Source organism: Megalopta genalis, unplaced genomic scaffold (assembly GCF_051020955.1).
Source record: "Megalopta genalis isolate 19385.01 unplaced genomic scaffold, iyMegGena1_principal scaffold0250, whole genome shotgun sequence".
Taxonomy (NCBI): domain Eukaryota; kingdom Metazoa; phylum Arthropoda; class Insecta; order Hymenoptera; family Halictidae; genus Megalopta; species Megalopta genalis.
This window is the reverse complement of record NW_027476319.1, coordinates 103,025-122,513: the sequence shown is the minus strand read 5'-3', so window position 1 is coordinate 122,513 and position 19,489 is coordinate 103,025. Positions and strand designations below refer to the sequence as shown.

At 35.1% G+C, this 19,489-nt stretch overlaps 2 protein-coding genes across 10 annotated transcripts; both read right to left on the bottom strand.

Annotated features, from left to right (window-relative positions):
• Positions 1–2,991: 2,991 nt before the first annotated feature.
• Positions 2,992–10,985, bottom strand: LOC117221564 (uncharacterized). 7 transcript variants are annotated; one of them, XM_076528297.1, is made up of 6 exons: positions 10,515–10,985; positions 10,082–10,220; positions 8,317–8,524; positions 5,489–5,973; positions 3,822–3,919; positions 2,992–3,212 (listed from the first exon to the last, which is right to left on the bottom strand). In XM_076528297.1, exons 2-6 carry the CDS (start codon positions 10,109–10,111, stop codon positions 3,128–3,130), a joined length of 906 nt encoding a protein of 301 aa, XP_076384412.1. In that variant the 5' UTR covers positions 10,112–10,220; positions 10,515–10,985; the 3' UTR covers positions 2,992–3,127. The 7 variants fall into 7 exon arrangements, with proteins under 7 accessions (XP_076384412.1, XP_076384413.1, XP_076384411.1 ...); XM_076528298.1 differs by having other exon boundaries at positions 10,519–10,985; XM_076528296.1 differs by having other exon boundaries at positions 10,082–10,985.
• A 99-nt stretch (positions 10,986–11,084) lies between these two features.
• LOC117221537 (luciferin 4-monooxygenase) lies at positions 11,085–19,266 on the bottom strand. 3 transcript variants are annotated; one of them, XM_033472566.2, is made up of 8 exons: positions 19,023–19,266; positions 18,809–18,958; positions 17,203–17,410; positions 16,166–16,641; positions 14,917–15,094; positions 14,007–14,228; positions 13,029–13,258; positions 11,085–12,787 (listed from the first exon to the last, which is right to left on the bottom strand). In XM_033472566.2, the coding sequence occupies exons 1-8, from the start codon at positions 19,092–19,094 to the stop codon at positions 12,626–12,628; spliced, it is 1,698 nt and encodes a 565-aa protein (XP_033328457.2). In that variant the 5' UTR covers positions 19,095–19,266; the 3' UTR covers positions 11,085–12,625. The 3 variants fall into 3 exon arrangements, with proteins under 3 accessions (XP_033328457.2, XP_033328458.2, XP_076384398.1); XM_033472567.2 differs by having other exon boundaries at positions 19,071–19,264; XM_076528283.1 differs by lacking the exons at positions 18,809–18,958; positions 19,023–19,266 and adding an exon at positions 17,495–18,742.
• Positions 19,267–19,489: the final 223 nt, after the last annotated feature.

Genomic DNA, 19,489 nt, shown 5'->3' with positions numbered 1-19,489 from the left:
TTCGGAGCCACGTGACGCGATTCTAAGGCAATTCAGAGGCCACATGAAACGGTCCGAGGGAAATTCGGAGGCCACATGATGCGATTCGAAGGAAATTCAGAGACCACGTGACGCGATTCAAAGGCAATTCGAAGGTAATTCGGAACCACGTGACATGATTCGAAGACAATTTGAACCCACGTGACACGATTTAAAGGCCACGTGACACAATTCGAATGCAATTTGGAGCCACATGACACAATTCCAAGGCAATTCGGAGGTCACATGCCACAATTCGAAGGCAATTCGAAGCCATTTCGTATCGCCTTCCAGGAATTAGCGCGGATCCTTATCATAGACGTAGCAATAAATTGCATAGGCGTAGCACTAGCGCAGGAAAATTCACAGTTAACCAAAAATTTGTTCCGGATGGCTGCAACAATCTCGAACTAAATTGAAATTCGTCGAACACTTTTCGGCCGGCTTCTCCGCGGCGAACAACGCGATACAAAACTCGTCCGGGCTAAATTCGTGCTTGGTTCGTTCGTACGCGTCCACCATCTTTATTAGCAGAACTATAATGTTCACTTGGAAGACGTTCGTCTTTTCGAGCTGAAAATAATTTCGCGATCAGCGCGACGTTCCGACATTTTCAAACGGTGGTTCTCACCGTTGCCCTCGCGCAATCCATTTCTCGCGTGAAATCGAGCGATTATGATCGCAATTTTTTGGTAGAAATAATTCGCCACTTTGTTGCGACGCGTTTGAACTGCGTCGATCTTGCGGAAACATCGATCGACACGTCGGCCGCTTGGCCGATGACTTCAGAATGTTTGCCACGGCTTCGACAATATTTAAACTGTTCGATTGCAAACGATATTAATTTTAACCTGTTTTTTTTTCAAACCAATTAAATGGAGAAACGTTTATTTGAAATATTTCGATTTTGCCCTCGACGTTGCGCTCGAATTTCAACGAAAAAATGAATAAAAACGTACCGATTACACGAAAATTATCAAAAATTTATCGCATAAAAATCAATTCAAATGTATCGCATAAAAATGAATAAAAATGTATCCCATAAAAATTAATTGAAACGTATCGCATAAAAATGAACAAAAACGTATCCTTATATTATATGTATAATATAATAAGGAAGTATTATACATATGAAATTTAATGAAGATGAATTTGTTGAAAAATTCCTGCTATCTTTAATCAATAAAATGAAACGATCGCTAAAGTTGTTTTTCTATCGTTAAGGATTTTACGCGGATTGTACGCGATCAATTTTCAGCGTATAAAATCGCATAAATCCTGAAGCTCCATCGAACTTCTTGTTCAATATTCTGGTTGAACAAAACAATTCTTCGACGATCGTGTACAAAATCACAGCGGTTCACGTTTAACGAACCGTTCACATTTAGAATTAATATACATATAGTAATATATACAGTACTATAAATATTACCATATATACTATACATATATTACTACAAATATTACTATATATACTATATATACTATGTATACTATATAGTATATATAATAATATGGTAATATTTATAGTAATATATAGCATGCATAATAATATATACATAGTACTACATAGTATATATAGCAATACTATGAATCTTTAACATATAAATTGACAAATAAATTGACAAGTTCGCGATTTTACGTTTCCACATTAATATATTAATATAATATATTTACAATTAATATTCTCGAACAGTTCAAAGAAAAGTCGAATGTTTGAAACAGTTTATTCATCGTAAGTCGATTAGAACCAGAGAACTGAACAGAGATTTTTTTACATCAACGAACAACGCGTTTCGTCTCTCTCTCTCTCTCTCTCTCTCTCTTTCTCTCTCCCCCCCCCCTCTCTCTCTCTCTCTCTCTCATATATTTATTGTCCATATATATATATATTCACGATCGATCAAGGAGAAACGGGGAAAAAAAATCTGTCACACTACGGGGCTACTAAAAAAAAGAAGAAAACGTTTCCGAGTGTCTAGCGGGGTGCGTACAAATAAAAAGTATCCCAGAGAGAATTTGTACTCCGAGGACGGCCCCACAATAATCTGTGCGCCGCCGTTTCTTTTCTTTTCCTTTCTATTCTTTTTTTTTCTTTTTTTTCCTTTTTCTTGTCTTGTTTTTTTCTTTTACATCGGCGCATCGCTTAAACGATTAATACTATATCGGTACAATATGTATACACTCACGGGATAGTCCTAGGAGTCCATCGTCGGTTCGAGAGCTGCGTAATCACCGAGGGAAACAATTCCCCGAAACAACGGATACAGTAATGTCTCCCTAATTGACGCTCAGATCGTCCACAAAAATGGACAATTTGGGAAGAAGAGATACGATTATTCGAGCCTTGCGATTTATTTTTATAGTTATACATTGTCCACAATTATAAAAACGAGCCGCAAGGCTCGAATAATCGTATCTGCTCTTCCCAAATTATCCAATTTAGTGGACAATCTGAGCGTCAGTAAGGGAGACATTACTGTACGCGGAACAACGTATAGTCCTCGCGCGACAACAAAGCGCCTTTGCACTTATATTCCCCCAACCCCCATATTTATTTAGCTGCCCCACTGCCGCGGCACTCGATCGCTATTGGCCGAGACCGGCGGAGAAGATCGTCGTCGGTCAATTCATATTATTCGGGAAGCGCGAAGAGATTCGATTATTTCATAATTTTTACAGTAATATCTCTCTAATTGACACCCAGATTGCGCACAAAAATGTACTATTTGGGAAGAGGAGATACAATTATTCAAGGCTCTCGAATTTCCTCTTCCTAGATTGTCCATTTTTGTGCGCAATCTGAGCGTCAATTAGGGAGACATTACTCTATTCTGAACGCATTCGTGTTCGAAATTCCGATGTTGAATACACCCTCAAATTAGAGGACGAAAGAAATTTCGATTCGGAGGGGCAGCACGTGCGTCAAGGGGTTAGTTCAACTATTATAATAATTTGACCTTTCTACTTACCGTTTTTGTTCAAGATCTCCTTCGTCGCCGTCGGATTTTTGTGATATCCGTTCATTATGGTGGACGATTTCACGCATAGTTCACCCTGCTGATTCGGGCCCAAACTTTTCCCCGTTTGAACGTCCACGATTTTCATTTCACAATTGATGGACACCGTTCCGCAGGAACCGCTGGTACTCTTTGGATTTTGAGATGCAACGGCGCCCCCCAATTCCGTCATGCCTGAAATAAAAGTTTGATTTTAATTCGTTTGATTGGATTCTATTTTTTGAAACAGTAAAATTCGCGTGTTTATTATCGTTCCCTGGCGAGAAGAAGGAAGCTCTGCGTTGACGTATTGCCCTTCCTTGCTAGAGAAGGGGGGAAGCTAGTGGGAGGGAGAATGTAAAAACATTCCGCGACATGAGAATGTAAAAACATTCCTATAGTCCGCGCGCGAGAAAAAGGTGCCTTCGCGTTCACATATTCCCCCTCCTAACTGTAGCAGTGGGACAGCTAGTGGAAGGGGGAATGTAAGTGCAGAGGTGCCTATAGTCCTCGTGTGAGAAGGAAGCACCAATGAGTTTACATATTCTCTCTCCTAGCTGCAGCAATGCGGCAGCTAGTGGAAGGAGAAATGCAAAACCAAAGTGCCTATAGTCCTCGCACGAGAAGAAGGAACCTTCGCGTTCACATATTCCCCCTCCTAACTGCTCTACCGCCGCAGCTAGTAAGAGGGGGAATCTAAACGCAGAGCCGCCTATAGACCTCACGCGAGAAGAAGGCACCTATGAGTTCACATATTCCCCCTCCTAGCTGATTTTGTTCTACGTTTTGCAATACGATATTTACCGTAACCTTGCGCCACTAGCGCATGCGGCAAATACTCTCGCAACATGTCCTGAGATTCCTGCTTCAAGATGGCACCACCCACGAACAGGCATTTCAAGCTGGAGAGGTCGTACTTTCGTAAGTCCTCGTATCTGACCAACCGATTCACCATGCTTGTGCTCAGAAATAACCACGTGACTTACGACACGATCGTCAAGAAATTAGTAATTGAACGACACGAAATCACGTGTCATTTAAATTGTAATTGTAATCTTAATAAAAAGAATTGTATTTAATTATGTTTAATTAAGTAATTATATTTAATATAAAGAAATCTTAATTATATGTAAAGCGAGTTTTTAAAAAAAGTGATCCGATTAATGATTAACGATTATAACTCGTCAGTTATTATAAACTATTATAAAGTGGTTATATTATTATACATTATTATGAATTGTTATAAATTAGTTATATTATTATAAATTGTTACAAATTAGTTTATATTAGTATACATTATTATAAATTGTTATAAATTAGTTCATATTAGTATACATTATTATAAATTATTATAAATTAGTTCATATTAGTATACATTATTATAAATTATTATAAATTAGTTTATATTAGTATACATTATTATAAATTATTATAAATTAGTCTATATTAGTATACATTATTAAAAATTACTTTATATTAGTATACATTATTATGAATTAGTTATATTATTATACATTATTGTTAATCAGTTATATTATTATAAATTGTTATAAATTAGTATATGTTCCGTTGTATGACGGAACCCTTATAAATCAAGCAAGGAAAAATGTTGTCCTCGGGTCAAACATTATTGACCATCTACGTCCATCCCTGGGTAGAGGAAAATCGCCAGATGTGGATAACCCAGGGACCGAAGGCCCTAGGAAATAACGTATTTTGGACGAAGCAATCGAAATGCCAGAACACCCGTAGTAAACAATTTCGTTGAAAGCCATTTCCGTCTTCTATTCAAGTATTTCTTTTATGACCCACAGTTGGTCACCAAATGTCAATTCTAGCCGTTTTTTACGATATGCATGTTCCACCGAGAAGAGGCATTTTCCGGATCATTGTTTGCTACGGCTTATCCTTGGGACACTCGGATTACTTCGCGGGCGTCACCCGAGGGCACGAACACTACCTGCGGGTGACCCTTAGTTTGGGGCGGTCACCTTTCTAATTTTGTACTCCAATCAGTCAGGGCGACCGTTTCCCTCACTCCTCGCAAAAAATGAATAATCCACAAATCCGACTGTCCCAAACTTAGAACACACCCACACCGAACTTACCTCCGAGAAGACACAACACACAACATTCATTCTTCCACCAACCCGAACACGGAATAGTCTACTCGCTAAAAATTATACTCTATATCGATGTGAAGTTGAATGTTCAAATATATTCCAAGTTAAAGAAAAGAAACTCAGCTTAGTATCCCTAGCATCTTGAAAAGTCGTAGGGAACCGCGAATATCAAATACGCGGAAAAACAGTATACATTATCATAAATTATTACAAGAATATTATAATTTATAATTCTTTGTTCCCCTTTCATCAATTATGTCAGAAAAGTACGTAAACCGCAAGCCATCCAAAACCGAAAAACAAGAATTAATGGAGAACAAATAAATAAATAAAAATAAATAATAATACCTTATACTTCTCCACGAGTTCGCACACCTTCTGCGGCTCGAAATCCGGCCCGATTATCTTCCTCGCGGAGGTAGAGAAGATCTTAAGGTTGCACAGAATGCCGCTGATCCAGCACAGGGTGCTGAACCACAACGGCGTCGCCATCACAGTTAGATGCACCGCTGCATTGTCTACCAAGTTCAAGAGGATCATTCTATGGGACAGCTCGACGCCCTTTGACAAACCGGTGGTGCCGGAAGAGACGAGTATCTGCGCCGTATCGCCGAGTTCGACGTTCTCGCAACGGAAACTCGTCACAGCGGATCGCGGGTGACCCTCCAGAACGTCCGCGAAAGACAGGGTGCCGACATAATCGCCGAACGTGACCACCTTCAGCTCGAAGCCTTCGATCCTCGCCGCGTATATGTAAAATATAACCCCCGTCGATCTTTCGTTCGCGAAAACCACCCTCGGCTCCGTCAATCTCATGAAGTGGCGCGCCAGATCTGCGAACACGGGAACGGAAACAATTTTACGAATATATTTGCAACAAACAGGATCTTTGTGCAAAATGAAAATTGCTGTTGCACGGAGTTGCATCTTTGTTTGCTGTTTAGGTTATAACGTTCCTTTAGGTCGATATCAAATTCTATTAACCTGCATATAAATATAAAATACTATATAAAATATTATATACATAAATATTCTATAAAAATATATAATATAAATATAAATGTATAAAATATATGATATAAATATAAATATATAAAATATAAAATATAAAATATAAAATATAAAATATAAAATATAAAATATAAAATATAAAATATAAAATATAAAATATAAAATATAAAATATAAAATATAAAATATAAAATATAAAATATAAAATATAAAATATAAAATATAAAATATAAAATATAAAATATAAAATATAAAATATAAAATATAAAATATAAAATATAAAATATAAAATATAAAATATAAAATATAAAATATAAAATATAAAATATAAAATATAAAATATAAAATATAAAATATAAAATATAAAATATAAAATATAAAATATAAAATATAAAATATAAAATATAAAATATAAAATATAAAATATAAAATATAAAATATAAAATATAAAATATAAAATATAAAATATAAAATATAAAATATAAAATATAAAATATAAAATATAAAATATAAAATATAAAATATAAAATATAAAATATAAAATATAAAATATAAAATATAAAATATAAAATATAAAATATAAAATATAAAATATAAAATATAAAATATAAAATATAAAATATAAAATATAAAATATAAAATATAAAATATAAAATATAAAATATAAAATATAAAATATAAAATATAAAATATAAAATATAAAATATAAAATATAAAATATAAAATATAAAATATAAAATATAAAATATAAAATATAAAATATAAAATATAAAATATAAAATATAAAATATAAAATATAAAATATAAAATATAAAATATAAAATATAAGATATAAGATATAAGATATAAGATATAAGATATAAGATATAAGATATAAGATATAAGATATAAGATATAAGATATAAGATATAAGATATAAGATATAAGATATAAAATATAAAATATAAAATATAAAATATAAAATATAAGATATAAGATATAAGATATAAGATATAAGATATAAGATATAAAATATAAAATATAAAATATATGATATATAAATATAAGTATATAAAATATATGATATAAGATATAAGATATAAGATATAAGATATAAGATATAAGATATAAAATATAAAATATAAAATATAAAATATAAAATATAAGATATAAGATATAAGATATAAGATATAAGATATAAGATATAAGATATAAAATATAAAATATAAAATATATGATATATAAATATAAGTATATAAAATATATGATATATAAATATAACTATATATAAAATATATGATATATAAATATAACTATATAAAATATATGATATATAAATATAACTATATAAAATATATGATATATAAATATAACTACATAAAATATATAATACATAAATACATAAAAATATATTTATAAAGACACAATAAAATAGTAGTAGTATAATATTAAATATTACATAGACAATAAATAGTATAAAGTTTACTCCTCTTCTAAAAAATTATTGCGATCGAGATGGTTCTAATTATCGTAATTATACAGAAAATGCTACGGCAAGCTGTTAATTTCAACGAAAACCTTGAATTCTCCTAAATATGAGATAATTTCAATAAATATATACATGGTGTCCCATAATAATGTAATCATCCAATGAAGAATGATTCCTAAAGTAATTTCAACTAACTTTTTCTTTTACAAAAATATTTGTAAAGATATTTTCAATCGGCGAGCGAGCGCGGCCAGCGATCCGCACTCGCGGCCAATGCCGCGTCGCGCCGGCCGTCTGACGCGGCGGCAGTGGTCGCGTGGGCGGGGCGCCTGCCGCGCTCGCCTCTCATTGGCCTCTCATTTTTCGTTAATAACTCGTAAACGAAGCCTCGTAGGACATTTTCGCTGAGGAAAAAGTTGTTCCAAATGACCTCAGGAATCATGTCTCTCAGGGTGTTAACACAATTATGAGATGAAAGAAGATAACCCTACAGATATTTCGATCGATCAGCTTTCTGTTCGAATGAACAATCAATTTCGAAGGGAAATTTAATAAAATTAATTTAATCTCGCGTAAGAAATAGAGAAGAAATTCAGCATTTTTTTAGTTCAAATGTTTCAAGAACGAGATGAAAATTTACGCGGAGATTCAACGGTCCGATAATAATTTTCTGATAACGAATGAAGGGTTGTTCTTACTGGTATTCATCCCCGGATCCCAGGGGTTGAATATCACACCGATGAAAAGCGCGGCGATGCACGGAACGAAGCAGTCGGGATGGTTGTGCATGGAAATTGCGATGACGCCTCCCTTCTTGACGCCTTCTTTCCTCAACCAAAGGGCGCATCTCACTGCTCTATCCAGCAGCTGCTCGGATGTATTTTCTTCGTCCGTGGTAACGTCCACCTGTAACATCCGATCGTTCCTGTAACATCCGACAACGCTGACATAACACCGTAAAAAAAAGATTTCGAACGACCGAAACGCATACGTGTGTCGCGATGATTGCAGAGTAACGTTTCCAAAGAAAACCGCCGGTGTAAAAAATTCGTCGAGCTAAATTAGCATTACCTAACCCGTTCTGTTCGTGACTCGCTGTTTCCATCTGCCACGTCGGTCGCGTCGAAATGGCATAATCATTTCCCTAATCGAGTCTTGAATAATCATATCTCCTCTTCCCAAATTGTCCATAAAGATTAATAAAGATTTAATAATATATAATAATAATAATAATAATAATAATAATAATAATAATAATAATATAACAATAATACTAGTAATAATAATATATAATAATAATGTATAATAATAATAATAATAATAATAATATACAATATATAATAATTAATAAAGATATTAATACTACAATAGAACACACAGATTTTCGTCAGCGAAATCACTATCAAAAAAACTGGAGCAAATTGCACTTCCTATATTCAAATTTTTTTAAGTAATGCTACTTCGCTCGGCACATTATAAAATATTTTTCTTTTCGTCAACCTTTAACATCTGATTGCGCTTGAATATATGTATAATATACAATTTATTTTGATCTGTCTGTGAAATAAAAAAGATATCTTCTCAATTGAACTGAAGTGTAATCAGTGAACTGCTGATATCTGTGCAAAATAACGATCTTTCGAAAATAATTCTAAATAATTTGAAATTAAAATACGTCAACGTTCTCCGTTTCTTTGAATCGCCCACCATCACCATTTCCATCGTGAATGCATAAGATCTGCGGTCCGGTAATTAGTGTCCGTCAGCATTACGTGCAAAATGTTTGTGATCGACAAGATAGCTATGACGAATAGTTTTTTCCCTGTATCACCGGGACTCTGATGCAACTTATAATTTCCGTTGACCCTGGCATTGCTACGTAAGAACGTATTAATTTATTATGAATGGAGATTGCGTTACGAAAATCGTAGAAGTGTCGACGGAATTAATCAGCATAATAAATCGTTAATAAATCAATAATAAATCATTAATAAATAAATAACGAACCATTAATATGTCATTAATAAATCATTAATGTATCGTTAATAGGTCATTAATAAATCATTAATGAATCGTTAATAGATCACTAGTAAGTTATTAATAGATCATCAATACACCATTAATACATTATTGATAAATCATTAATAAATCGTTAATAAACCATTCATGGATCATTAATAGATAATAAATAAATCATTAATTAATTATTAATAGATAATAAATAAATCATTAATTAATTATTAATAGATCATTAATAAATCATTAATTAGTCTCTACTAGATCATTAATGAATCATTAATAAAGCATTATTTGCTGAGTTTCCGTGGGATTAATTAAACCATTTCGTGACGATAGCATGATACGTTTGGTATTGGTCGCGTTGACGCTGTCCTCGGTCACTTTATACACTCGAATCGATGCGAACAATGCGAAGCTCTTGAATTAATGATACCATGATTATACCTGCGCAACTATACTCGGATTATTCTTCATCCGTTCGTACAAGTATTCTCCGCCGCTTTTGTACTTCAGATCAAACGGCCCCGTTCTTCCCTATCAGCACATTATCCACGATGGTGAATATCCGTTCCGACGATTGCACCTGCGACCGACAGTATAGTCAATGGTTATTCGGAACATCGCCACGTAAATCTAAACTGTATTGCACAAAATTGATTGCACAAAATTGTATTGTACAAAATTGAAGCACAAAACTAACTGCACAAAATTGTATTGTACAAAATTGAAGCACAAAACTAATTGCACAAAATTGATTGCACAAAATTGATTGCTCAAAATTGCATTGCACAAAATCGATGCACATAATTGACGTACAAGGTTGCTGCACAAAATTCTATCGTACGAAATTAATTACACAAAATTGTACTACACGCACTGACTTTAGTGCAAGCCTTAGGTCCGCTGGAGAAGGAAAATCCCTCTAAGTGAATTCAGACCCCTCTCTCTCTCTAAGTGAATCCGCACGCCTTCCTCCAAGCGAATTCAGACTGCTCTCTCTAAGTGAATCCAGACGCCTTCCTCTAAGTGAATTCAGACTCCTCTCTCTAAGTGAATTCAGACTCCTCTCTCTAAGTGAATTCAGACTCCTCGCTCTCTCTCTCTCTAAGTGAATCCGGGCGCCTTCCTCTAAGCGAATCCGGGGCTCGAGATTCGTTCAGAACGCGGCTCGAATATTTAGTTTCGCGCCGCAAGAACGGAAACAACTGAACTGATTCCATCATACGAATGCTGCCGGTCGCAGGAAATAGTTGATTGACAGCCTTCGAGCACCTGTTGCTCATCGAGTGTTTACAAACAACCAGTGTTTCGTTAATTTCGCTGTATCAATCCGCCTCGTGTGTATCAATTTACTTCAGTCCCTCCGCCGCCCCCTCCCCCTCCTCTACTATTGTTCGTAACTGTAACATTCATTTTTCGACGAGCATTTGAAATATTTCATCGTACGTGTTAGTATAATATCTGTTTTATTTGCAATCTAGAAAATAGTTTGTAGTTTATTTCTCTGCTTTAGAGATATTATATAATTATATCATGTATATATTATAGCTATTAATATAAATAATATGTGTGTTATTGTATGTAACTATATTATTAATATAATATCTCTGTTATTATAAGTAACTATATTATTAATATAATGTGTATGTGTTATTATAAATAACTATATTATTAATATAATATCTATATATATATATATTCACCGACACAGCTTTTTCTCCGCCGTAAATGCGTAATAATTGCAGTCCAGAACTCGGTTCGTCGAGAATTGCCCGGAAATAGAAAACAGCTGCACGCGAGCGACACGATCAAACCAGGGCCGAACGATGATTCAATGTCAAACGTGATTCAATTGTTGCTCAAATTAAGATCTCTAGATTTTATTTATCAATTTTTTTCACGTCCATGTATATACACGATTTATTCGAATATACTTTCGTTTGCCTTCTTGCTCACATATTGTTATATAATCATATTGATAATATTGATAATATTGATAATATTGATAATATTGATAATATTGATAATATTGACAATAGTGACATTATTGATAATATTGACAAGGTAATATTAGCAATATTAATAATATTGACAAGATAATATTAACAATATTGATAATATCGACAAGGTAATATCACACACAACAATATCAATAATATTGACAAGGTAATATCAACAATATTGATAATATTGACAAGGTAATATTAACAATATTGATAATATTGACAAGGTTATATTAACAATATTGATACTATTTACAATATTGATAATATCGATAATATTGATTTTTTTTTTAGTAGTATTGATAATATTTATAATATTAATAATATTAATAATACAAATAATAAAATAAATATTAATAATATTAGTAATATTTAATTGATGATCTGGACGATACGATTCGGCCTTAGTTTGAGATCACGTCGCATTATTTTTGTGTGAACAAAATCTGCAAGTTGTCCAAAAATTATGCTACTTCCGGGAAATGAGAGGTTCCTGAGATCATTCGAAGCAACTTTCTCCTTTACAAAAATTTGCTCCGAGGCATCGTTAACGAGTTATTAACGAAAAACAGTGACCAATGAGAGATCGTGCACGGCTGACGCCCTGACCTCGCGACCACTGCTACCGCGTCAGACTCCCCGCCCTCGCGACCACTATCGCCGCGGCAGACGGCCGGCGCGACGCGGCATTGGCCGCGAGGGCGGGGCGCCGGCCGCGCTCGCTCTCCGATTGGTCGCTGTTTTTCGTTAATAACTCGTAAACGAAGCCGTGGATCGCATTTTCGCAAAGGAAAAAGTTGCTTCGAATGCCCTCAGGAACCTCCGATTTCCCGGAACTACCACAATTTTTGGACACCTTGCATATAGATCGCGTTCACACAAAAATAATGCGATTTCTACGGGAAGTGACAGGTACGCAAGATCATTTAGCAACGAACATTTTTTCGCGCGAATAAAAAAACGTGAAACAATAGCACGTGAGTATTTACTGAAGCGCCAGCGACTTCGCCATGTTTTTCAACGCTATCCTCAATACTTTGCCCGAGGAAGTATGAGGAAGGCTCGGCAAGAACTTCACGCCGCCGCGTAATTTATAAGCATCGATGAAATTCTTCTCCACAATCGTCACTAATTCCTCCTCGGTCACCTGAAAATTAGGTTAATAATCGTCAGATCATTTTCTCCGCGACTTACTACGGAAAATAAAAGAAGATATCGAATGAACTTTCAAATTATACATACAGACAACAAATTAGTCTTTAACATTTAAAAAGAAGAACATTCAAGCCATTTAATTCAGTTGTAAAAAAAGTTATAATTAGCGTTTTCAATGATGTTATGTCAATATGTATAGATTTCGCCGGAGATAGTAAGTCGCAAAAACGCACTTCTTTGTTGGGCATTTTGCTGACGAAAGCAACGGGATGATCGTCGTCGGTAGGATGAGGTATACCGACGACTGCAGCTTCCATAACGGCTGGATGCGCTTGCAAGAGATCCTCGATCTCGGTCGGCGCTATTTGGTGTCCCCTGTATTTAATTATCTCCTTCAGTCTATCGACGATAAAGACCTCTCCATCCTCGTTGTAGTATGCCAGGTCGCCCGTGTGTATCCAACCTGGGAAATTATAACTCAATTATAATTTATTATATGTTATATTATATATAATACTTATTATAATAATTAAATTCAGTTTAGATAGAATAAAATCAATAAAAATAAAAATTATGATAATATATAATAATTGTATTGTATAATGATATGTAATAATTATATTATATAATAATATATAACAATTATATAATATAATAATATGTAATAATTATACTATATAATAATATATAATAGTTATATTATATAATAATATGTAATAACTATATTATACATATAATAATATATAATGGTTATATATATTATATATTTAATAATCATATATAATTATATATATGTAATGTGTGGATAATTATGGAAGTCGAACACAATATGATTCTAAAATAAGAGAATCAAGAGTTAAATGTCCGTGCTTCTCTTTCTCTTCTCATTCTTCGACTCGTCGCGGCTCTCTTTGCCTTCCTCCATTACTCCTGCGTCTGCGCACTCACTCACACACAACGCTTACATATATTAAATATTTAACAATTATATATAATTATATAAGTCATTGCATATCATAATTTTTAATTAGAAATTACAAAATTATTTTATATTAATAAAATTATATACTAACAACATAAAAACAACCGAAAAGCTTGAAACAATTCGAAGCCGTTCTTCGTCAATTTTTGTAACATGCCGGCGATTTGCACACGCGGTACTTAAACAAATATTTTTTAGGAACGATCGAATATCGCATTTTTCTACCCACCGTCTTCATCCAAGATCTCCATCGTAGCCGTCGGATTTTTATAATATCCGATCATCACGTTGGGCGTCTTTACGCAGAGCTCGCCCTGCAGATTCGGGCCCAGGCTTTCTCCTGTTTGCACATCCACGATTTTCAGCTCGCAGTTAGGAACCACAGTTCCACAAGAACCGCTGGCACCATTCGAGTTCTGAATCATGGCCAGTCCACCCAGCTCCGTCATACCTGAAATATATGTTTAATTACTGTATTTAATTTAAATTGTAATTACTATAATCAAGTGATGTTGCTGCGACTAAATAATTGCTGTATTTAACGCTGTATTTTAAAACGATTTTATATATTTTTAAACAAACGATTTCGCATTGATTGCGTTTTTTTTTAACGAAAATCCAAATATCATGTCACGTGGTTTCCGATTTGGAGATCTGTAATTTCATTTCTAATTCTTTCGTTAATTAATTCGACCGTTAAGTAATTCTTTCGTTACCTAACTTTATCGTTAATTCATTCAGTCGTTAACTAATTCGTTCGTTATCTAATTCTGTCGTTAATTAATTCGTTCGTTATCTAATTCTTTCAATTAATTCGTTCGTTATCTAATTCTTTCGTTAATTAATTCGTCCGTTACCTAATTCTTTCGTTAATTAATTCGTCCGTTATCTAATTCTTTCGTTAATTAATTCGTTCATTAACTAACTCTTTCGTTATTCAATACTTTCGTAAATTAATTCGTTCTCTAACTAATTCTTTCATTAGACGATTCTTTCCTTAACAAATAATATTGAAGGAAAATTTGCCACCAGTCGACTGCCACAAATATTTGTTTTTGTATAAATTTTTCTTCTGTTTTTTACGTTTTACGTGAGGTCTAATTATACGACTCGCTCTGTACGCCATTTGCAATACTTGCCGTAACATTGTATCACGCTCGTGTGCGGCAAATGCTTCTTCAGCGCGTCCTGCGATTCTTGTTTCAATGTGGCACCGCCGATCATGATCTGATCGAGGCTCGAGAGGTCGTAGCTCGGCAGATCCTTGTACCTGACAAATCGATTGCTCATGCTGGTGCTCAGCATCAGCCAGGTGATCTGCGGGACGACGATCGATCCATTCAGAAATCAGCTTTAAATATTAACTTTAAATATTAACTTAAAATAACTAACCTTAAGTTAACTTAACATAAAATAACTAACTTTAAGTTGACTTAACTTGAAATAACTAACTTTAAGTTAACTTAACTTGAAATAATTAACTTTAAGTTAACTTAACTTGAAATAATTATCATTAAGTTAACTTAACTTGAAATAATTAACATTAACTTAACTTAACTTGAAATAATTAACTTTAAGTTAACTTAACTTGATATAATTAACTTTAAGTTAACTTAAATTAACATAATAAATGTCGGATATTTAAGCGAACATATAAGACTGAATATCTTTGTTCAAAAGCTGTTTATTTAAACAAAATATGCTCCGTCCGCTTCAATACACTTTTCCCAACGAGATTTTAACGCACAGATGGCCGTCTTAAACAAATTCCGATCTTTCGAGACGATAAACTCTGATATGGAATTTTTCGGACTGTCTTCATTTTCGTACCGTTTAGCCCGGGAAAACTGTTCTAAATGTTTAAAAAAAATGAATGTCGGTCAGCGAAAGATCCGGAAAATAAGCTGACTGCTGCAAAATTTCATATTTTAACTAATTCAATTGTCGCAATCGTTTTGCACGATGTATGCCGCCGAGCGTTGTGTAAGTACAGTAATGTCTCTCTAATTGACGTTCCGATTGTCCAAAAAAATGGACAATTTTTGGAAGAGCAGATACGATTATTCGAGCGAGAATTAGAGAGACATTACTGAGCGTCAATAAGGGAGACATTACAATATCAGGCCGATTAAAACAAGCGATGAGCGCATAATTTTCACTTTCTCACGCATCTTGTATTTCTTCGTTAAAACGCGACACTATGATGACAAACCTGCCAACTATAAACGAGCTTATGCCAAAAAGCTTATGCGAAAGCCCAACGAAAACAGGAAGTCGAATGTTCGCGCGTAAAGAAAAATCGGACATTTCGTATGCACCAGCCTAATAATAAACTAACTAACTAACTAACTAACTAAAAAAAGGCGATTGTTTACGAACCGCGCGTACCTTGTATCTGACCAGGATCTCGCACAATTTCTGCGGATCGAATTCGGTCGCGACGATTTTCTTGGCGCCGGACGCGAGGCTCATGAAATTCAGGAAGCAGCCGGTGATCCAGAATATAGGGCTGAACCATAACGGCGTCATGTTACCGAACTCGAGGTCCTTGTTCTCCAGCAGCCTGAGCAGCATGTCGTGGGACATCTGCACGCCCTTCGGTAAGCCGGTGGTACCGGACGAGAACATGATCAGCGATGTGTCGCGGAGGTCGGTGACCTCCTCGTACCGGAAGCTCGCCACCTCGAAGTCGCTGTGACCTTGGAGGACGTCCGTGAAAGCCACAGTGCCGGGACGATCGCCGAACACGACCGTCTTCGTCTCGACGCCTTCAGCTTTCGCGGCTTCCAGCGCGACCCTCGCTGCCTGCTCGTTCGCGAAGATCACTTTTGGCTCTGTTAGGCTCATGAAATGCCGTGCGTGACCTGCCGGAGAGCAATAAATATATTATAGATATTATATTAAATATATATTGTGTGTTGTGTTAATGTGTTGTAATGATATAATAATATTTGTGATAAAGGGATGATGATATAATGATATGTGCTAGTATGTTTTATAACGTAATACACTATATATGTATATTATACATTATTATATGTTATAATATAATATATTGTATATATTATATTAAATGTATTGTGTATTACAGGTATATAATATATGATATATTGTACATCTATAAAATATTATACAATACATTATATATTATAATGAATATTAATATTATAATATAATACACATTGTATATATTATATATTATAATGAATATTAATATTATAATATAATGCACACACATTGTATACATTATATATTATAGATATAAAATGTATTATATATTATAATGAATATTAATATGTTATATTAAATACTTTATATATAAATTTACGATCTCTATTATTTCTCATCTTTTTTCTTCGCTAATAACTCGCAACAAGTTTCGAGGCGCAAGTTTTTCCAGCGCAATTTTTTAATCGTAGCCTTGCCTGCATTCATTCCGGCATCCCAAGGATTCACAATAGCCCCGATAAAAACCGCGGCGACGCAGGGAACGAAGCTATCGAGATGATTGTGCGTCGCGACCGCGACGATGTCTCCCCTCTTCACGCCCTGTTTTCTCAGCCAAAGCGCGCATCTCACTGCTCGATCCAGCATCTCTCCGTAAGTGTCCTCTTCTCCTGTGCCGGCGTCCACCTAGAAATCGCAACGTTAATTCGACTAACGAAATTAGGGTCTAACGAGATACAGTAATGTTTATTTTTTTATCTTTATAGTTACAAATTGTCCACAATTATAAAAACGAGCAGCAAGGCTCGAATAATCGTATCTCCTCGTCCCAAATTGTCCAATTTAGTGAACAATCTGAGCGTCAGTAAGAGAGACATTACTGTACGCGGAACAACGTATAGTCCTCGCGCGACAACAAGGCGCCTTTGCGCTTATATTCCCCCCAGCCCCGCATTTATTTAGCTGCCCCACTGCCGCGGCACTCGATCGCTATTGGCTGAGAACGGCGGCGAAGATCGTCGCCGGTCAATTCATATTATTCGGGAAGCGCGAAGAGATTCGATTATTTCATAATTTTTATTGTGCGCTGTAAACTTCGCAGCTTGGATTTTATAAATCTATGATAGCCATAACTCTCTCGTTCTACGAACGATTTATTTCTCTTCGCGGATTCTCTTCTCTTATACCGCAACAAGCGTCGATTAATCGGCTGTTATGTAACTTCCCATTAAAGACGTCGGCAAGAAGCGACCATGCAGCTTCCTTTGGAAAATTTTACGGAGACGTCGAGGTTCTTCGATTAATTGAACAATGTTTCAGTAAATTACTGATGTCGGCGTTGTAGAAATAACGAGTCCAAGGCTTTCTGAAATGGAACATAGAGCAAACGAAGCAGAAAGATTCTAGAATGCAAACATTCGATTTGCTTTACCGTTTAAAAAGTCGCGTAAAAATTGTGTACAAGCCCCGTGAAAATAGGATAAGAATTCCGTAAAAATCGTGTAAAAATAGGATAAAGATCCCGTAAGAATAGTGCAAAAATACCATAAAAGTCGTGCAAAAATAGTGCTCATATCGTTTAGAAATATTGCAAAAGTCCTGTAAAAATCGTGCAAAAGCAATACATAAATCGAGTAAAAATCGTATAAAAATTCCGTAAAAATAGTGTAAAGATCTCGTAAAAATAATGCGAAAATCCCGTTAAGATCGTACAAAAATCGTGTAAAAATCGTATAAAAATCGTGCAAAGGTCCTGTAAAAATCCTGTAAAAATCGTACAGAGGTCCTGTAAAAATCCCGCAAAAAATCCTATAAAAACCCATAAAAATCATGCAAGGTCCCGCAAAAATCCCACAAAAATCCTACAATAATCCCGCAAAAATCCCACAACAATCCCGCAAAAATTCTCATTTCGGAAATGCAAGTTGCAACGTTCCTTGCTATTAGCATAGAGACAAGTGCAGCTCTAATTTATCTGCCAAGAGGAAGTTCTAAAATAGCATAGCATAGCATAGCATAGCATAGCATAGCACGTCAACGAATCGTGGGAGGCAGCAATAATGCGATCATCGATCGATTTCGTACCTGTACAACGCGGCTCCTATTCTTCTTCATCACGCCGTACAGCATCTGTGCACAGGATCTATGTTTCATCTCGTACGTCTTCTTTTCCCCTCGGAGCACATTCCCCGCGACGGTGAAAGTCGTCGTCGTAGACGAATTCTGCAGACTCGTCTGCGTGCAACAACGTCGTCAAACGTTAATTAAAAAAAAAAACAAAAAACAACAACAGACTTACTTCGACGGAGAACACAACGCGATCATAGATGGAACAACGATGACTTACGTCGCTCGTCGTGTTCGCTGTCATGCTGATCTTCAAACGGGGAACAACCACTCGACTGACACTCACGCGACGTTGCTCGACCTCTCGGTTCCGCGGCGAGAACTGTTAGCCGGACGCGTCTTGGTCTTTTTGCGAGCCGGCAATGCTCCCTACTGAGACAATGCCGCGCATCGGATTGTTTGACAGAAGCGCGGCGAGTGCACAAGAGTGCACGCGAGCTGCGATCGCCGACATTCTGCCGATGCACGCGGCAAAATGTTGCATTAGACGGAAGAGGAACTGCGCCAATGCTGTCGGACGAAGAGACGGCATGCTTTCGAGTTAACGTAATTTTTAGTCGTTTAACAGTATTATTAATGTTATTATTCATTTATATTTATCATTGATAAATATCGTTATTAATATCAGTGCACAAGCGA